This window comes from Gavialis gangeticus, unplaced genomic scaffold (genome assembly GCF_001723915.1).
Source record: "Gavialis gangeticus isolate Ggan-Ray unplaced genomic scaffold, GavGan_comp1, whole genome shotgun sequence".
NCBI lineage: Eukaryota > Metazoa > Chordata > Crocodylia > Gavialidae > Gavialis > Gavialis gangeticus.
In genome coordinates this window covers 35150101-35169278 of record NW_017729033.1, presented here as the reverse complement: position 1 = coordinate 35169278, position 19178 = coordinate 35150101, and the positions used below count along the sequence as shown (strand labels likewise).

Here is a 19178-nt window from a genome sequence, read left to right as displayed (position 1 = left end):
CAAGTGACCCCCCTTCCCCCCCCCCCACCTTTGTCCCCTGCCTCCTTACCACCTACACCCTCCCCCAGCTCCCCACAGTCTCTCCTCCCCTGCCCCACCCTGATTTGCTATCAGATGCTGCTTGGGCTCTGTTCCCTGATCGGTCATGGAGCTCAGCACTTGGAAGTGCATCCTGTGTCAGGCTGTGCAGCAGCAACGCTGCTGACCTGTACAGAGTTGCCCTGTGCTGTGTTCCCAGGAGGAAGTCCCCCTGACAGTAAAGGGGGTGAAAGGGGACAGGAGGAGGCAGAAGCTGCATAGAGCAAGCAAGGTGGTGGTAGGGGGATGGAGAAGAAATGAGGAGGGCAGGAGACTGCTGTGGGTCTGACTCTGGCCCAGACCCAGGCTCAAGGCCAGAGTCAGAGCTGCAGCAGCTGCCCTCCCACCACTATCCCCCACCTTGTACGTGAATCCAAAATGAAGGGCTTTTTCCCCACATGCTGTTTGGGGGAGATGCCTCATCTTAGATTTAAGTAAGTACAGTGTATTAAATAACACCCCTAACATTAAAAGCTGTAAAAAAAAAAAAAAAAAAAAAAAAATTCCTACTGTTAGTATGTGTTTGTTTTATTTTTTTCTCAGAACAGTGGCAACAGCTAAGTTCAGTGTCATTTTCAGGTTCTCATACTTTAGGAACACTTTGTAAACTGTGAATTGGATTTTTGAACCTTCTTTTTGCTGTTAGTTTTTTGTAAAACTTAACAGAAAATGTGTATGTTGTAAAAATAAGTAAGTGTATATTGATGCCTTTCTCTAACTTACCAATTTACCTTCATGTTTTACTGGGGGCGGTTGTTATTACTTTTTAGATGAAGAAGAGAAGAACAATCGGAGTAAGACAAAAACTCAAACTAATGAGCCAAGTGATGGAAAAACCAAACCAGTTCGTCATGCTTATATTCACAAGCCTTTTTTATATTCCAAGTATTACAGTGATTCTGATGATGAGCGGACTGTAGAGCAACGCCGCCAGTCTATTGTAAGTTTGGTTATATGAATTGTTCTATTTCTCTCAGGTTTTATTTTGGGTTTTTTTGTCTGTCTGTTTGGTTGTTTTGGGGATTTTTTTGTTTTTGTTTTTTGCAATACAAAAATTCTGCTTTTCATTTGGCAGTTTACTTCATAGTGGCAGCTTTGCTTCTTCAGACCTTATGTGACTTGTCATCTCTTCATGGAAAGAATCTTTTGGTCATAGATTGATAACCATTGGCTTACGCAGCTGAGCAGAACTGTAGCTTAGAGAAGAAAGGAAGGCCTTATCTACCTACTACATACTGCAGAGTAACTTATGCTAGAACCAAAGCCTGCTTGGTCCAGAGTAGTAGTCTTCTACAATGTAGATGCTGCCATCCTTGCAGTATTCTGCTGTTTTACATCAGCAGAAAGGGGGAGAGAAGTTTAGGAATACATGCTGGACTGTGTAAAGGGTTTATTAGAAAAAAATGTTGGGTTTCTTGTGCACTTTAAGTCCAGCTGTATACCTCACAGAGCTACTGGGTAAAATTGGACTCTGCAGTTGCCCAGGTAATCTTATGTATAAAAGTTGAGAAAGAAAGAAGTTGGTGTGTGCTCTTCCATCCAGGAAGAGCACACACCAACTGCAGATACTTCCTCAGCCTGACAAAGGGTTTTTAACCCCAAAAGCTTGCTAAGAATTTTTTTTCCAACTGTTTAGTTGGTCTAATAAAAGATTACCAGATTTACCCAAATAACCTTGTCTGAGGGGAAAACAGAAAACACTTGCGAAGATTGTGAAAGGGCAGAACTTGAAATTGGAGCATGGAGCCAGAGACAAGATTCCACACACTCATGGACTACGTGCTTTCAAGACTTGTGACCTCTGTCGAAGTAGTATGCGGTTTAATTATTGTTTGTACAGTGATGTTTAAAAGCTTATTAGTTATTTGGTTTCAAGCTGAAAGTTTCTGATTTCTGCAGAACTATAGCAATTGCCTTTTGTAGAGCATTCTGTGCTGTTCATAACGATCATCATTGTCTATTTGGCCTGTTGATTTAAAAAAAAAAAAAAAATCCCCCCTTTCTTTTTTTTTTTCTTCAGGCTAGAGAAAAAGAAGAGAGACTCTTAAGAAGGCAGATTAACAGAGAGAGACTTGAAGAGAAACGTAAACAAAAAGCTGCAGAAAAAACCAAATCACTGAAAACTGGGAGTCAAGATGCTAAAGGTGTTAAAATAGCAACAACAGCCTTTGTTTTTAAAACAAATAAGGTGAAATCTTGACTATTGAAGTCAATAGGAGTTTTGCCGTTTACTTCAGGGGTCAAGTTCACCTGTTATTACAAATGAACACTTCCTAAAGCAAAATAGGCAAAATTCCGTTTTCACGTTGTCCACAATGTGAAATGTGCACACAATGTGTACACAGCTGAAACAACAAAAGCCCAGTTTAGTAGTTTTCAAACTTGTATACAGCATTGTATGAAACTGAAAGTAATCATAAAGGATATGCTTTTTCAATCACTGTATTTGTATATTGTCATTTTAGGCAAGAGTGGCTTGAACTCAGAAGAGTCTTCAGTCAAAGGTGTTGAAATAAAAGCTACTGGCACCAGCATTAAAGATGTGCTTAAAGAACAGAAGTTTTTAGAGAAAAAGGTAGCCCTGAGCAGGAAAAGAAAAAGAGATTCAAGGTATTCCTTTTTACAGATAGATTAATACATATTAACTCATACAAATTGTTTTTAAAAACCTTCTCTTTATTTTTGCAGTTACCACTTATCTATTCCAATAATAATTTACCCTTAACATGCGTGAACAATGTTTCAGGAAAATTGAGTTTATAAATTAAATTTTTTAGAAACAAAAATGTGATGCTTAATTTATCGTGAGATAATATACTTCTGTTTTACACTCCTAGTTGTATGGTCTTGATAGCATCCTCAGCTTAAGGTCTTACTAGTCTACAATATCATTAAACAATGTATGTTAAGAACAGCTCAGAAAACCTTTTTGTTCATCTGAAAACTTGTTTTTCCCCTAGCACTATTTTTTCCCCCTGATTTCCTCCTGTTTCTTTTTTGGCTTTGTGCTCTCTTTCGTAGTGCTTGTAAGCAGAGCATCTTAAGAAGAGTGAATTTAACGAGAGCAAACTAAAATGAATTGTTACGCTGTCATTTTAATTGATATTACAGCCAAACTACATCATGGCCTCACTTTGAAAAGCTAAAAATATGCATGTAAAGTTCCCAATATAAAATGGTCCATGACAGAAATATGCCTTGAGAAATAAAGACTTTGAGTTGTGCATAATGGCTTTGGGTTAATATTTCAGAAATTATCAATTAATACAATATAGTGTGCAGTTCAAACTGGAATTTATCCCTCCTTATAAAGGGTACCAGCAAAGTTCAGCTAGTCTGAAAACTTAAGTTGTTTTTGTTGTGTTTTTAAATCCAGCTTACAAAACAAGCAAAATTTGTAGAAGATTAAGTTGACATTTTTAAAGGTATGTTCTGTAGAATAAAGATTGGTAGTATAACAATGGATGGGTGAAAGGAGCATGGGCCCCTGCCTAAGGGAAGGGCACCAGAATGCAAGTGTGGGAGGTGTCTTGCCTTGCCCTCCTGTTGCTTATGTTCCATCCCTACCTTCCCCCACACCCTGGAGCAGCTGTAATTCCAGCAGCTGGCGACAGTAGTGGCTGGCTGACAGCAGCAAATCATGCAAGCACAGCAGCTGGCAGAAACAGGATGCTGGGGGCCAGGAAGGAAGGTGCCTGAGAGTTAACCTTCTTACTACTTTCTTTTCTTTGTTTTTGCTCCTGCAAGCCAGTACTTCAATGGCCTCTCGACATTTTAGCCAACAAATGAAGGGCATATCTCCCCATGCCACAGCGAACCTCCAGCCACTACCCCTGATTTGTGCGTTGCACAGACAGCTGTCCATTTTATGCTTGTGTTAAGGAGGAAACTTTGTTCTCCCCTATGTGATAAGCTTTACTTATCCCAATTATTCCTGGAATCTTTATTAATTATAATACTAATAGTTATCAGGCTTTTTCCTCACAGCACTGAATATACTGTAATGTTAACTCCACATATTTGTAGTTGGTAAATACTGACCCGCTTTGTATATGAGGAAACAGAAACTTAAGTAGTTAAATGCATTTTACAGGGTTGCACAGAATACTACTTGATATTTTAATACAAAATTGTCTGAATCAAAAATTGATTAGTTTTGCAATTGTGAATGCATTGGTATGAATTTTTACCGCGTCTTTCAGTCTGTCTTTGATTCTCTATTTAAGGTATGTGGAAAATAGTTTGAAAAAACAGTCTGAAGATGATCCCAAAGAAACACAAAAGACAAATGAGGTAGGTGTCATGTATTTTTAAATTTTATTTCAAAACAGTTTTTTAACTATGGAGAAACGAGGGAATGTTCTGTTCTGTTTTTAATTCTACAAAGGGTTGATGTTACTTATAAATAGTACATTTTTCTATTATCAGATTAATATTCATTAGTTAGTTTTCTTTCATTCTTTCCATTCATATTGTTTTCTAATCTTGTTTTAACAGTGCTGCTTTGTAAATTGTTTTGGAAGAGCTAATGTAGATAACCCATTTATGCTTACAAGAACCACAGTTGGAAATACCAGCTGAAGGACTCAGTTGGAGTGTCCAGATGAACAGTAACTTGCGTTTCCCAGGGGACAAGTAGCAGCAGCACAGCAGGTTACCCTGGGTGGGGTAGGGGAAGCTGGCGCCAGCAACTGTGCTGGCCCCAGCAGCCTTACCTAGGTTCCTGGGGGTCTCGGGGAGCGAGAGCTGTAGCTGCAGCATGCCTGTAATAAGAAGCCTGGCTGGCAGCTGGAGCATGGCTCTGGCCAGCCTGGCTCCAGTTTTGAGCGGTGCATCCTGCTGTCATGTGCACCACTCCACTTTTCTTTTGCCATGGAATGCCTACATATGCAGTATTTGGCACTGCAGATGGGCCTGCGGTGCCACATACCACACTCCATGCTCATCTGGACGTGCCCACTGAGATCAATCTATGTAATCTACCAAAGAGAAAATTTTAAGGGTGACTTCAGCACAGTCTGTAAGTAATTAATTATATGGGGAATAGACATTTGATAGAAACTGCTCAGTGTAGCAGACAACAAAATTTTATGGCTGGAAGCTGAAGTTTGACAAATTCCAAGTAACTTTTTAACACTGAAAGTAACTTGCCATTGGCATAATTTACCTAGTTATATTTTATTATGTATCCCTGAATCTTAAAGTCAAGATGAGTAGTTTCTCTAAAAGACATGTTCTAGTTCAAATAGGAATTATTTCAGGAAAGTCTACTGGTTATGATTGTTCCAAATACTTACCTACTTGGTGGGAAACATTTTAAATTTCAGGTTCTTGACATGGCATTTAATTCAATTCTCTTTTCAGTAGCTTAAATAAATTCCTTAAGAAAACAACTTTAACATTTACACTGAATTGAGCAGTTTACCCTTTTAATTTAGATCTCTAAGTAATTCTACTTCTATTTCTTTGTTCATATCTTTAATTTTGTGTTTTAGGCATGCGAAAAAATCTCAAAGGAGATGAAACATAACCATGGTAAAAGTGAAGCAACTAAGCCTGTCAGAAGACTTTCGGAGTCAGTTCATTCTACTGAGGAAAGCAAAAATGACTCCAAAGTGGAAAAAGAACATAAGAGAAAAATATCTACCTCTGTTCACATGGAAGGCATGCAGCAGGAAAATGAAACAAAGGATCCTAAAAAGCAGCTGGATAGAACAGATACTAGTGCTGAAGAAGTTCAGAAGCAGAAATGCATATTTAAAAATGAAAAACATGTTAAAAAAGATGATGCAGAAACTCAAAATTTGAAAAGTATTACTAAGAAAGAGGTAAAGTCAAACCGAGATAAAAATGAAAAGGAGAGAACTCTTTCAGAAGATAAGTTGTCAGTAAAACATAAGTATAAAGGAGACGGCATACATAAAGCAAACGATGATACTGATCTTCATTCTGTGGAGAAGAGCTTGAAAGGAGAGGATAGTGTGCAGAAACATAATCAACTAACAAAGGTTTCTTCAGATGATAAATCGGAAAGAAAAAGTAAACACAGAAGTGAAAGGAAAATGTCAGCAGCTAGCAAAGAAGGAAAAAATGCTTCTGAACACACCTTTAAGAATGATGAAAGTTTACGTAAAGAAAATAACAAAAAAGACAGACACATTTCTACAGAAAAAACAAAATTAGAATATAAATCCAAAAGATTATCAAGTGATTCTAGACCACAGAAGGATTCTCAAAGTACTTCAAGGCAACCTGCTTCTGCATCACAGAGAAGGAGTGAAAGCTGTTCAGAAGATAAACATGAAGTGGAATCAGCCAACTCTGACAGTAATTTAAAACAAGAAGATAATATTCATAGAGAAAGACGGAGGTCCAAGAGTCTTGTAGAAGACAAGTTTTTGTTAAAATCTAAATCTAAAAGTCACAGTAAACAGTCTAAAATACTTGAAACAGACTTGCAAGAGAGTTTTACAAAACAAGACAGCATTCAGAAACCAGACAAAGATAAGAATATAGACGAGAATGATGCAGAGAAGCAACGCAAATCCAAAAATGAAGATAAAGTTTTTGAGGAAAGCAGTGTTCAGTCTGAACTTGAAAGTGGTGCGCACACAATTTATAATTCACAAAAAGAATCTAGTCATAAAGTTAAATTACAACCAGCTGAAAAAATAGCTGTAAAAGAGAAAGCCAGAAGTGATAAAGACTTGAGTTGCACCAAATTAGAGAGGAAGTTCTCAATGGAAGGTCACAAAAGCAGAAGCTTAAAGCATAACAATAAAGAAATGAAGAAGGAAGAGAGTTCTAAATTGGAGGACAAAGACATTAAAGAAATTGACAGTAGTCATGAAAGAATACTAGGGACCACAGTGGGTATGGATAAAAAGTCTAGTAAGAGGTTTTTAAGTGAGAACAAGAAAGGAAGCTTCTTGATACAAGAAATCACAACAAGAGAAGAAAAACAAGCAACAGACATATTTGTTACCAGCCCTATTCCAGCCACTCAATCATCAGGTAGGACTAATGATGACTCATATTCTGAGCAATGGGAAGTCCCAATGGAGCTCGATTCAGAACAAACAAAAGTACATGCGGCCTCTAAAATAGAAGAAAAAAGCAATAATTCACAAGACAGAGGCTTTGAAAATGTTTTAAAAGAAAACATGTCTGTTCACATTTCAAAGAATGAGTTAAGAAAAAAGTCTGTAGACTTTGAAGCATGTGCATCAGAACTTCCAGGTACAGCTAATCGAAATTCTGAAGAAACAAATGAACGTGAAAACACCTGCACCTTTACTAAAGTAGATGACGCCCTAGATAAAGTGTCCAAACAAGTATCTGAGGATCAAGGCCCCATTCAACAGGGAGCTTATCAAATAAACATTTCTGAAAAAAGTGGTACAGTTTTACTTAATGCTCCAGGTAAAGAGCAAACTTCAGAGAATGTCAAAAAATCAAAGAGTTTAAAAACCACGGTCAGTCCTGATGAAGAAAATGTTTCTTTAGTGAGTACCTCTTCCAGATCAGAAGATGCTTCCCATACAAAATCAGTAAATAATTATTTACCAAGTTTTACTGGTTCCTTGGATAGCACATGTAAAAATGAATCTCCTAATTTAGATAAGCCTATTTTAAATAGAGGCACCATTTTAGATAATGCAGCAACAGAATACACGGGAAAAGGTGGTGGTACTGTGTTAAGTTCTTTCATGAAAGAAGGTGGTGAGGTCACTGTGACAGACGTGGTAGAAAAAAATGAAGAGAGTCCCCTAATTAGTGAACAATCAGGAGAGGACAAAAGTGGTTTAATGGGTATTAAAGAAGATTATGCTCAAGTAACTAAGCAAGATGGAGTGCAAGGAAGAAATGAGTGTAAAATAACTGATCTAGAAAGTGATGAAAGTGTGACTGACAAAGCTGCCAATCATGGAAGTATAACAACAAAAGAACTTGTCTTAGTGAATTCAGAAAAGAAAGAAAGAAAGAGCTTACATACAGGCTGCACTGCAAAAGAAGAAAAAGAACTTGGCATGGATGTTGTAAAAAAGAATGAGGAACACGATGGAGGTGCTGTGATAGAATCTTCTTCTGTATTAGTGCCTACCAATGTTACAAGAGATCCAGAAGATGCATTTAAAGATTCTATTACAGCAAGTGGAACAGAAGAAGGGGATGGCCTAATAGTTGACGATGAATATAAAAATGAAAGCAATGCAGTAGGCACCAGTGCAGGAACTAGTGAACACAGTATGGCGTGTAACAAGCTAGAGACAACTGAAGCCACTGCAATAGGAACCAGCACAGAGAAGACCATTGAACATACTATAATGGCTACCAGTACAGGAGAAAAGCAGGTTAAAGTTTGTCATCTTGTACATTCTGAAAAGGAAGGCAATGCCACAACTACATGCTCAGAAGAAGAAAGTAAGGTTACTGTAATCTGCACAAGCATAGAAGCAGATGAAGGTTTCACAGCAGGCATATGGGTAAAAAGCAGTTTTGCTTCAGAAGCTGATGTGGGTGAGTGTACTGTTGCCACAGCTGAAGAAGACGGTGGTGGTGTCACAGAAGGATTTGCAGAAAGTGAAAGTGTCCTGACCAGTACAAAGGAGGAAGAAAGTGGTGAGTGCACCATGATTGATGCAGAAGAAATTGGTAAAGGCTCAGTTAATGTAAGTGGAGTAGAAATTGAGGACCATGTGAACAGTGCTGGGGCAGAAGAAAAGGATGATGCTGTAACTAGTGCAGGCTCTGAAGAAAAACGCAAGGCTTCAACTTGTGTAGGTACAGGCAAGTTTGAAGGTTCTGTTACCTGTATTGGTGAAATAGAAAGTGATGGTGCTGTAACCAGTGCAGGCGCAGAAGCAGGTGAAGAATCCAGGAGCAGTGAAAATTCAGATGGATTCCTAAGCAACATGCCTAAAGCTGGCCAGGTGAAAGAAACTGAAGGTGCTGTGACTTGTACAGGTGCAGAAGAAAGAGGTCGTAACTTCATAATTTGCTCAGTGACTGATGCTGATGCCCAGGAAGAAAGTACTGTAACTGGTGCATATGTTGAAATGGTCACAAATAACAATACCAAAATTGGAACAAGGACCAACAAATGTGAAGATACTGTAAATGGTGAAAGTGCAGTAACCAGCACGGGCATAACAGCAGAAGATGATGCTGACGTTGCAGTAGTCTGCACAGGACTGGGAGATAGCAGTGAAGGTTTTGCAGTTTGCTTGCATGCAGAAAAATGTGAAAGTGCCATGGACAGCACAGGAGCAAAAGATCCAAACATCACTATCATCAGCATAGGCTCTTGTGATGATGAAGGCTTTGTGACTAGCACAGGCTCAAAAGAAGAGGATGAAGAAGGTGAAAATATTGTGACTAGTACAGGAAGGGGAAATGAAGAAATTGAGCATGCTTCAACATGTACAGGAATGGAAGAGGAAAGTGCACTTATTTGTATCGGTGCAGAAGAAGGGGAAAGCTCTATTATCTGCATAGTTGCAGAACGAGTAGAAGCTGAATCAGGTGTAGCTGCCACAAATGTAAATAAAGTTGGTGTTGACAGCTTGACTGGTGCAGAGAAAGAAGCTAATGGTGACTTGATCTGCAAAAATGTAAAAGGAATAGTTGAGAGTAGTGTAACAAGTGCAGGCACAGTAGATGAAGATGTCATGACTCCAAATACAGAAAAAGGTAAGGAAGCTGTAGTCGTGGATACTGAAGAATCTAGGGGCCCCATGACTAGTGCAGTGACAGAGAAAGATAAGGAGCAGTTTGCTGCTGCTAAAGGAAAGGAGGAGACTGCAATTATTTGTGTAGGCAATAGTGATTTTGAGGGTCCCATGACTACCTTGGTTGCAAAGGAAGATGAAAATCCTATGCTTATTTATACTGACAAAGAAGAAAAATCTAAAGATGACATCCATTCTACAAGTACAGTGGAAGAAGGTGATGCTACCTTACAGTGTTCAGTCACAGAAGTTGAGGAGGGTCCACTTTCTGCTGCAAGAACAGATGGAAATGATGAGAGCTCTTTGATCCTAATAGACACTGAAGAAACAGAAGCACCAATGCCCAGTACAGCCATAGATTTTAAAGGGAGTTTACACACTGCTAGCTGTAGACAAGAAAAAGATGAGTGCACTATGATTTCCACAAGTATAGTAGAAGAATTTGAGGCTCCCATGCCCAGCGCAGCTAGAGAATGCAATGGTCAATTCACTGCTGCAAAGACAGAAGAAATGAATGAAAGTAATGTAGTTTCTATTGATATGGAAATATATGAAGTCCCTATGCCCAGTGCATCCAGTGCTGAAGATGATTATACAAGTCACCCAACTGGTAGTGGCAGAGAAGAAAAAGATGAGTGTGCTATGATTTCAACAAGCATAGTAGAAGAACAAGTGATTCTCATATCCAGTGAAGTCACAGAAGATAGAGTTGAACATGTTGCCTCAGGTGGAGAAGCAAAAAATGAAACGGTAATGATCCCCACAAGTTCAGCAGAATGTTTCAAATCTCATGTGTCCAGTGCAGTCGCACAAGATGAGGATCAATTCACTGCTTCAGGAGCAGAAGAAAGGTATGAAACTGCAATGATCACTACTAGTATGACAAAAGAATGTGAAATAGTTCTGATCAGCACAGCCACACAACCTAAAAATCCTCTTATTGTAGCAAGAGCAGAAGAAAAACATGAGACCACCATTATATCTCCAAATCCACCAGAGGAATCTAAAATTGTTGAGACCAGTACAACAACAGATGAACAGTTTGAACTAGCTACTTTAGACCCAGGAGAGAAAAGTGAAAGTTCTGTGATCTTCATTGGAAATGTAGAGGAATGTGGGGCTCCTATGATCACTGTTGCCAGCAACAATGAGGACTCAAACACTGCTTCATGTGTAGAGAATGCAAAAGAAAATGCTGTAATCACTCTGAGTGCAGTGGAAGAATGTGACAGTCTCTTTACCTTTGCAGTCATAGAAGAAAGTCAGCTTGATGCTGCAAGCACAGAAATAAAGGACAAAAATGATGCAACTTTTAAGAGTACCAGCCAGATTGATTATATCCTATCATCTACAGACTCAGATAAAAGTGATGGTTCTCTGCCTCTGGCTAATGAAGAAGATGAAAGTGTCCATAGTGAGAAAAAGGAGAAGCATGACAGTCCTGTGATGGGAGAATCAACGACAGCTAAGAGTACAGTAGTTACTGAAGTACTAGGAACTGCTGAGAATACAGTGCAACTCCTGAGTATAGGTAAAACCCTTTGCGTGGAGATTACAGAAACTGCAGCCTGTGTTAGTCCATCTGCAGAGGTGAGTACAGATAGTGAAAGAACTGAAGATGATTTGCCATATGTAGATGTTACATCAGAACTTTCTTGTATGTCTTCAGAAGCTGCAGTGGATAATGTAGACTACAAGGTTAATACTAATTTGCTGTCAGAAAGTGATTTTTCAGAAATAAGGACTCCACCATATAGGGAACAAACACTTTCATTATTGTCTGAATTTGGAAGCACATTGACTGTAAATACCAGCCATGGTGAATTATCTTTAGAGGCAAAACTGGGGAGAAAGAATGACTTGCCTTTGTATGTGGATGAACAATTTGTGAGTGGTGATAAAAGAAACACTGTCAAAGTAGATGATGACCTTGGATTTGAAGTTTCTTTTAAAAAAAATACAACCCTTAATTCAGGTGAGTTTTTTTTCTCTTTTCTTTTTTTCTTTCTGATTTTATAAAAAAAAAAAATGAAGATCACTTCAGTTTCTGAAATTAGGCTTATTTTTATGCATTTAATTTGCATATGATCTTTATGCTAAAGATACTGGCTTTCATGGACTTGCATTCGCTAAATAAATAAAATGTTACAAGTATATGTATGATCTTAAATATTACCAGCAAAGTAACTTATCCAAATATTCCTTTTGGCATCAACTCACAATTAAAATATTAAGAAAAGATACTTTCAAATATGCAGTGAAATTATGTATATTTGAAAATACCATTTGTTAATATTTTAATTGTGAATTGATGCCAAAGGGAGTACTTGCATAAGTTACACTGTTGGTATAGCAGTAACTTTGGCCAACTTTGCCAAAAAAAAAGGATATATTGAGATGTATCTAATACATGTTCAAATAAATGTTAATAAGGTATGAAAATATATCTTTGTTGAAACATAAGGTAAATGATAACAGAAATGAACTATGTACAATAGGGATTACAAGGTTTAGTAACAATTCCCTTGAAAATAAGGATTAGTAAGCATCACTTTAGGACAGTGATTCTCACCCAGGGTGCCAAGGCATTATGAAGTACCACAGTAGTTTTTGAAGGGTGTTGCAGGAAGAGTGAGAAGATAAGCAAATAAAGGCAGGGCTCAGGCTTCAGGTGTGAGGAGATGAGCAGCTAAGGGCTACTGGGACCCCTTGCCCTGTTACTGAAAAGTGTCATGGCCTCTTTAAAGGCAGGGTGTTTGTAGGACAGGCACAGACAACCAGCAGGGCAGGGTAAAGGAACAGCCTTGTGGTCAAGTCAGCTGACCAGGCAGTCGCATGAGCAGATGGAGGTAGGGCTTTAGTAGCACATATGTCAGAGCCAGAGTAGGGAGTTAGACCTGGGAAGTAGCAGGGTAAGGCCTTGCTGTGAGATGGCTGCTACTGATGACTTCCTTGTCAGGGAGCTTCCTAGGAGAGTGCAACCCAAGGGACCTGATTCAGGGCCTGGAAGAAGTGTGGTAGGTAGCTGGTGGGCTGGATGTTTGCTCTGCTGCCAGGAGGCTTACATTTGTTTGGTGATTTGGGTGGACTAGAAGGGAGGAGTGGCTTGGAGGTCCCACTACCGCCAGAGTGGTACGTGATTACCTTGAGCCCTGCCAGGGTTCAGGCTTAAGGCACAGATGAGCTGGGGGGAGGCTGGAGCCTGAGATGGGGCAGCAGTAGCCCAGAGAGGGGTAGAGCTTGGGGCCAGAGGGTCTGGAGTCCAAGCAAGACAGAGATAAAGGCCCCAGAGGGCAAGGTAAGGGGCTGGAGCCTGGAAACCAGATCCACAACAGTGGGCTTTGGCTAAGGGACCAACTAGAGTAGAGGGGTGGAAGTTGGGAAGGCTGAGAACCCAGCAAAAGTGAAGGCCTGAGGTGGCCTGGTGGCTTTGGGGAACAAGGGTCCCAACTGAGTAATGCTACACAGCATCCATGAGGCATGGGCGTGACTACAAATGTGGCTGGAGATCATGACTTAGGCCTATAAGGCCGGCAACATCAGGAGAGTCGACCATTGAGGAAGAGGGAGCACATTAGGCTCATCAGTCTGAGGGCAGCCTCCTACTCATGAAGCTTCCATCAAGGCATGGCAGGAAAGACCTTGCGAGATGGGAGAGAGCGAGCCTGGCAGGGATGAAGTAACTTATAGGGGGCATCACAGTGGTTCCTTAGTAGCTTAACCTGTTACAGGCAGGCTCAGGCTCTCCCTACCTACTTGCGCCTCGATTTCACCCTACCCCTGCCTGCCCCCTCTGCAAGGAGGGTTAACCCCTGTAATAAATAAATTCGTTTTTAAAATGGAGTGCTCCTCAAATCAGAAACATATGGAGGGTGTCTTGAGTCTGATGTAAGACGCTTTGAATCTTAAAAAAAAAAAAAGTTGAGAACCACTACTTTAGGAGTACTGTGAATAAGGTGGTGCTTGCTGTCAATAACAGCATTGGACCATGACCCACATTAATTTAATATTTGAGGTAAACAACAAAATGATTGATTGTTTGTTTGTTTGTTTTAAGATAGATCTTAAATTATAATAATGTATGCAATATTTAGTGTATACAGTATCTTACTTCTAGAGCTGTGTTTTTACAAAAGAAAATGTAAAAAGCTCTTGCAAGTTTGTCCCTAAAAATCTGGTAACAAACATACATCTCCATCAAGGTTTCTGCACTTTGCCTCTCCTAAGTTGGTGGTTTTCAAACTTTATTCATCAGAACCTTGGGATTCCACAGTAGGTCAGTAGGGGCCCTGGAAAGATTGGAGGTAATGTCAGGGCAGGCAGGAGGCAGTGCATCACTGTTGCCTAGCTGGGTTGCCTGGCCGCATCGCTCGCACAGTGGCAAAAGAAGTGCTATGAAAGGGTTCAGTGACTTGTAAGTAATTAAAAACACCAAGTTTGTAAAATGATTTCCATAAAGATCGTCATGAACACATTGTAAATTAAATCTTATTTCCCTTTATAGGCCTACATAGCACATACTGCAGCCACATAACTGCAGATTTTTTAGTATTCACGCACAGTTTGCAATTCATCTCTGGGTCATGAGCCTGCATGTTCAGTAGGGCTGTGCTCTGTCTAGTCAGCTACTCAGTGAAATGGGATCACCCAGTATGCACTTAAGACTGGGTACATTCAGATATTTTTAGTTGCCAAAAAAACTCCACATCTAGTAAGGGATTGTGGAGGGGTGGGGGGGGAGGAGGAAGAGGTCTTCTGCATTGGAGCCCAGTGGTGTAATGGTTAAGATCCTTGTCCAGGGAAAAGGAGACCTGTGTCTTAGGTTCCCTCGCCCACAGGGGGTTATAATCTGTATCTCCTGCTTCTCAACGAATGCCATAACCACCAGCCCACAGGGGGAGGTATTGCCCAGACCCTTCTTCTGCCCTTTTCTTGAAGCTGGCTCACTGGGAAGTAAATAGAGAGAGATGTATATGGAGACAGGAGGAAGAGACCAAACTAAAGCATGGGTGGCTCAATCCAGTGCTGCTGCTGTGGATGGGAGAGAGTTTTGTGTTCCTAATGGGATATAAACTTCCCCACTGTATTTATTTTATCCAGTGAATATCAAATGCCAAGCATTGGTAGGCCAGACCAAAGAGGAGGGCTGGAGAAGGGCATGGACAGTATCTGTTTTCTGATCTGGTGATTAGGACACTGGGAAGCAGGAGATGTGGGTTTGAACTCTCTCTGGGTGAAGGGGATTTAGGACTTCGGTTTCCTGCCTGGGCAAGTGCCCTAACTAATAAGCTATGGGGCTAAAATGTGGCGGCATTCAGCACCACCACTTCTGATACATACACAAGTGGGGCATTTCTGTTGCCCCAGGGCAAAAATAGAATCCCAAGCTCTATCTAGTGTGAAAAAAAAAAAAAAAAACTGTAGCTCTCCAGTTGTCTACTTGCCATTTAGATGCATAGGCTGCTTACAGACATTCAAAAAAAATAGGTGCTTTAAACACTGTACTCCTGCACATGCCCAGAAGAGGCAGCGTGTTGGTTGGACCCAGCTTTCCCACTGTCTATAGATCAGGCACTAGAGCAGGACTTTTCTGGCACTTTGATCTAAAGTCTGATTGGAACTAACACACTGCTTCTGCTGGTAAAGTGCATTTTTTTGCTGTTGGTTTTGTGGGGGTTGGGGTTTTGTTGTTTGTTTTTTTTAATGTCTGTAAGCAGTCAGTCAAATGGAATTTAGCTCTGTCTTCCTTAATGGCAAAGAAAACAGAACGGTCAGGAACCCTTTTAAGAAGTTTTCTTGTTTTCTCAGTAGTGTTAATAAATATAAGAAATGGACTAAAAGAAGAACTGAGGTTGAATCCATGCAAGTAATTGAATCCTTAAACACCCCTGATTTCAGTAGAAATATGGTACCTAAAATAGAGTTGGGTGTCTTAATGTTTTGTGATTGTAGGTTTTGATCGCCAGGAAAAAATGCTAAATTGATAATCTAGGATTTTTTTAAAAATGAGGATTTTTTTTTCCTAATCCTAAATTCGCCCTGCCCTGCCCTCAATGGACTGTGACAGCACACATTTCTAATACTGGCTGCAAATCTTTCCTGCCCTAATTTACTAGAGGACACTGGGTAGTTCAATTTCATACTTTATTTGGTCCCCCGCCCCCATTGTTACAGGTGACACCAGTACTGCTTGAGGTGGGGAAGGAAGGCAGTTTCCTAAAGATACAAAAATCTATCTATAGATTTCCAAATGTTCTGAGTAACCAGCAACTCATATTTGATGATATAAAGATTTGATGTTAAAAGATTTCAATATCTTGTGAAATAATCATTTGACCTTGGTGGTAGTTATTTGAGTGCTCAGCTTCTGAAAATCAGGTAATTCATTTGGGGGACCAAGTTTTGGACTTTGACTCCCAATTTTATGCTCCCGTTTTTTGCATTCCTTAATATGACTTGTACAATTTTAATAACCTATTTGTAGCTTTCCTTAATGAAGCCTATTAAAAATACAGTTTGCAGTAGTTGTATCAACATTTAAATATTGCCTATAAGTTTCAAAATCAAAAGACCTAACTTAACTGTTAATAACCCAAAACTCAGTGTGGTCCAAATTCCAAATACTTCATCAAAATATAAGTGTGGGTTGAGGGTCGAACCATATTTCAGAGGAAAGCGTATTTTCATTTCATTCATATTCATTAAGTTGAAATAATAGATACCTGCAATTGATTCTCATTTTTCCTGCAACACATTTTTATGCTGATTTGCAATATTATGTGTTGTAAAGAGAAGAGGATTAAGGAAAAGCTGAATAAATTAACTTTAAAGGATTTACTGCAATGGATTTAAAAAAGAATCCATTTACTAAATGTGTTATTCACTAGAATAGCTTACTCAGATGCATAACATTTCTGTAATGTACTTAAGGGAATAGCGGTTGTATGGTAAGACTAGATTAATGTAATGTAACAGTAATTTAAAATTTGTGTTTCATGTTTTTCATTAGGCAATAAAACACCTGTATCAAATTTGTCTGAAGAACTGGAATTCAAAACTGAGGTGAAAACTGAAGAGGTATTTCTGGTACTTTGAAAAATTGAGAATATAATTTTTATGGAGTTGGGCATGGTTTTTTTCTTATGACATTTTAACAGAATAGTATTTGAATCTTCCAAATTTTTTGAGGGACACTAAGAAAATATTTAATTGCAGCTTTTTCCATAACTGAACTCATGTCCTTTCCATGTTGCAGCTCCAAAACCTATTGCCTGTATCAATAATGTAACTCCTTCACAACTGGCTATGTAACGTTCAAGTTTATCTTTCTTTTTCCTAATATTGGGGTTGTATTATAAATATGCTCATTTTGGTAAATAGTTTTGTGAAAATATTTTTGCATGTATAAAACCTACAGTCCCTAACATTCATTCATTATTTTGATATATTGGCCACAGGCAGTTGATACTCACTTTCTCTGTACCACCACCTTTTTATTCTGATCTGCAAAATCACCTGTTGTAAGAGAAGATTAAGGGAAAACTGGATGAGTTCACTTTAGCTTTAAAGGCAGAGAAAAGGACTCTTTATATGCTGCAGCAAGTCACATTCTGATAACTACTTTAGAAATCTTATTATAGATTAAAGATAAAGAGTTGAGGTGTATGATAAAATCCCTTCAGATGTATTTACTTAGAATAAGCCTTAGAAGCTGCATTGGGCTTTGGAATTTCTTTTGGGATCTTCATGATGCATTAATCTATTTTGATTTAACAATGAAGTCTTGACTGTGGTATTAGGAGCTAATACTGCACATATGCTACATCAGTATTTGATTGGACTGCTGATTGAATTGGAAGCTTTAAAATCTTACATGAAAGTTTTTTGCTGAGGATGAGGCAAAGCTTGTTACTTTGTATGTAAAGTGTTCTTTTATGTTGGCCTGAAGTATTTTTGTTTCTTCTGACTGTTTTTAGGCATGCGAATTTAAAGGTTCAACAAGAGAAGAACCATATGAGGAGCCACTTACTAAAGAGTGTCAAAAAGGTTATTTTTATAATGACAGCATTTTTTTATTTTATTTTGTAAGATTTGACTACTATCCCTTAATTCCTTCATACATTCAGTGCTTAGGGATCTCTGTAAATTGCACTAGAAGTGCCCCCCTCCTTCCCACCTGCAGCAGGTCCTCTTATGTTTTTCATTTTGCTGCTTGTTCCACTCTCTCCCCACCTTGATTGGTGGAGTGGCCCACCATTTACTGCTGATCACCAGGGAAGTGAAAACCACGACTTTAATGCCACTGTTTTCGCTTCTCTGGCTATCAGCATCAAACAGCGTGGGCAGTGTGGCCCCTTCTCCATTCAGGGACAGGGGTCACAAGTGGTGAAATAAAAAACATTAAAGGAGTCGCTGTGGGGGGCACTTCTAGCACGATTTACAGAGATCCCCACCAATGCTTTAATGTAGATTATGCATAAGGTGCAAAAGAGTAAAACCCAAGTAACAGCACTTTCCCCTGAAGAAATAACATATTTCAGTGAACAGAGCTTATAAATAATTAAGATCCTGCCCTCTGCAGAAAGCAGGTGATCAATGTCTGTAGGACACTACAGACCCTGCTATAAAGATGGGACACTGACTGCTTTCCCTTTATATAATTTTTTTCTTTTTTTGTCAATTCCAGTATAGTATCTAATAAAACAGATTGTTGCCTGTGAAAGCTTATGCCTCTCTGACCTGCTTAGTGTCTATGAACTGCCACGCTGCCCTAACTTCTGCCTTGACTGTCTGGTGCTGTAGAACAAAACTTTTAAGGGTGCTTAGGTGCCTAACTCCCATTCGTGTCCATGCAAGTTAGGTGCAAAATCTGTGCTGTAGCGAACAGGAACCAGAATACTGGGGGTAGAGTCAGGATGCTAGCAAGCCTGCGAAGGTAGTCAGGATTAAGGTTCAAATCCTAGAAGAAAGACTGAAGAACCCTGCATTAATATGGCTGAGAGAGGACCCCAGTATCTGAAGGGTGGCTACAGAAAACTCAACTGTTAGGGCAAGAAAGTCTTTATTAGCCTACAAGGCCCAAGCAGACTGCTTTTAGTGTGAAAGTAGACCCCCACGAGAGGAAGATAAAAGTCCTGAGCATTCTGAGAGATAATTGTATGCCACACCAACTTTAGGCCTGCTCTGAACCCTCCCCTGCAACACAGTAGAGTAAATATGTTGAGGTATGGGTTGGAACCTGATTACTTTGATACTGCCATAGTTAGCTTGTTCCATGGCTTCATATTAAATAGAAGTAACCTTTGTAAAAGCAGAAATGAGAGCAACATAGTACAGTAAAATCCCTGATATCTGGCATGAATGGGGGGG

General features: G+C 39.4%; 1 protein-coding gene across 1 annotated transcript in view; it reads left to right on the top strand.

The window, feature by feature from the left end:
- The window catches only part of BOD1L1 (biorientation of chromosomes in cell division 1 like 1), an 86527-nt gene that overhangs the window by 21325 nt on the left and 46024 nt on the right, over window positions 1-19178 (top strand). The window contains exons 7-13 of the mRNA XM_019525818.1: window positions 849-1018; window positions 2099-2222; window positions 2544-2688; window positions 4305-4371; window positions 5574-11784; window positions 16819-16895; window positions 17786-17855. Coding sequence (XP_019381363.1) covers window positions 849-1018; window positions 2099-2222; window positions 2544-2688; window positions 4305-4371; window positions 5574-11784; window positions 16819-16895; window positions 17786-17855 — 6864 coding nt within the window. The remainder of the gene's footprint in view (window positions 1-848; window positions 1019-2098; window positions 2223-2543; window positions 2689-4304; window positions 4372-5573; window positions 11785-16818; window positions 16896-17785; window positions 17856-19178) is intronic.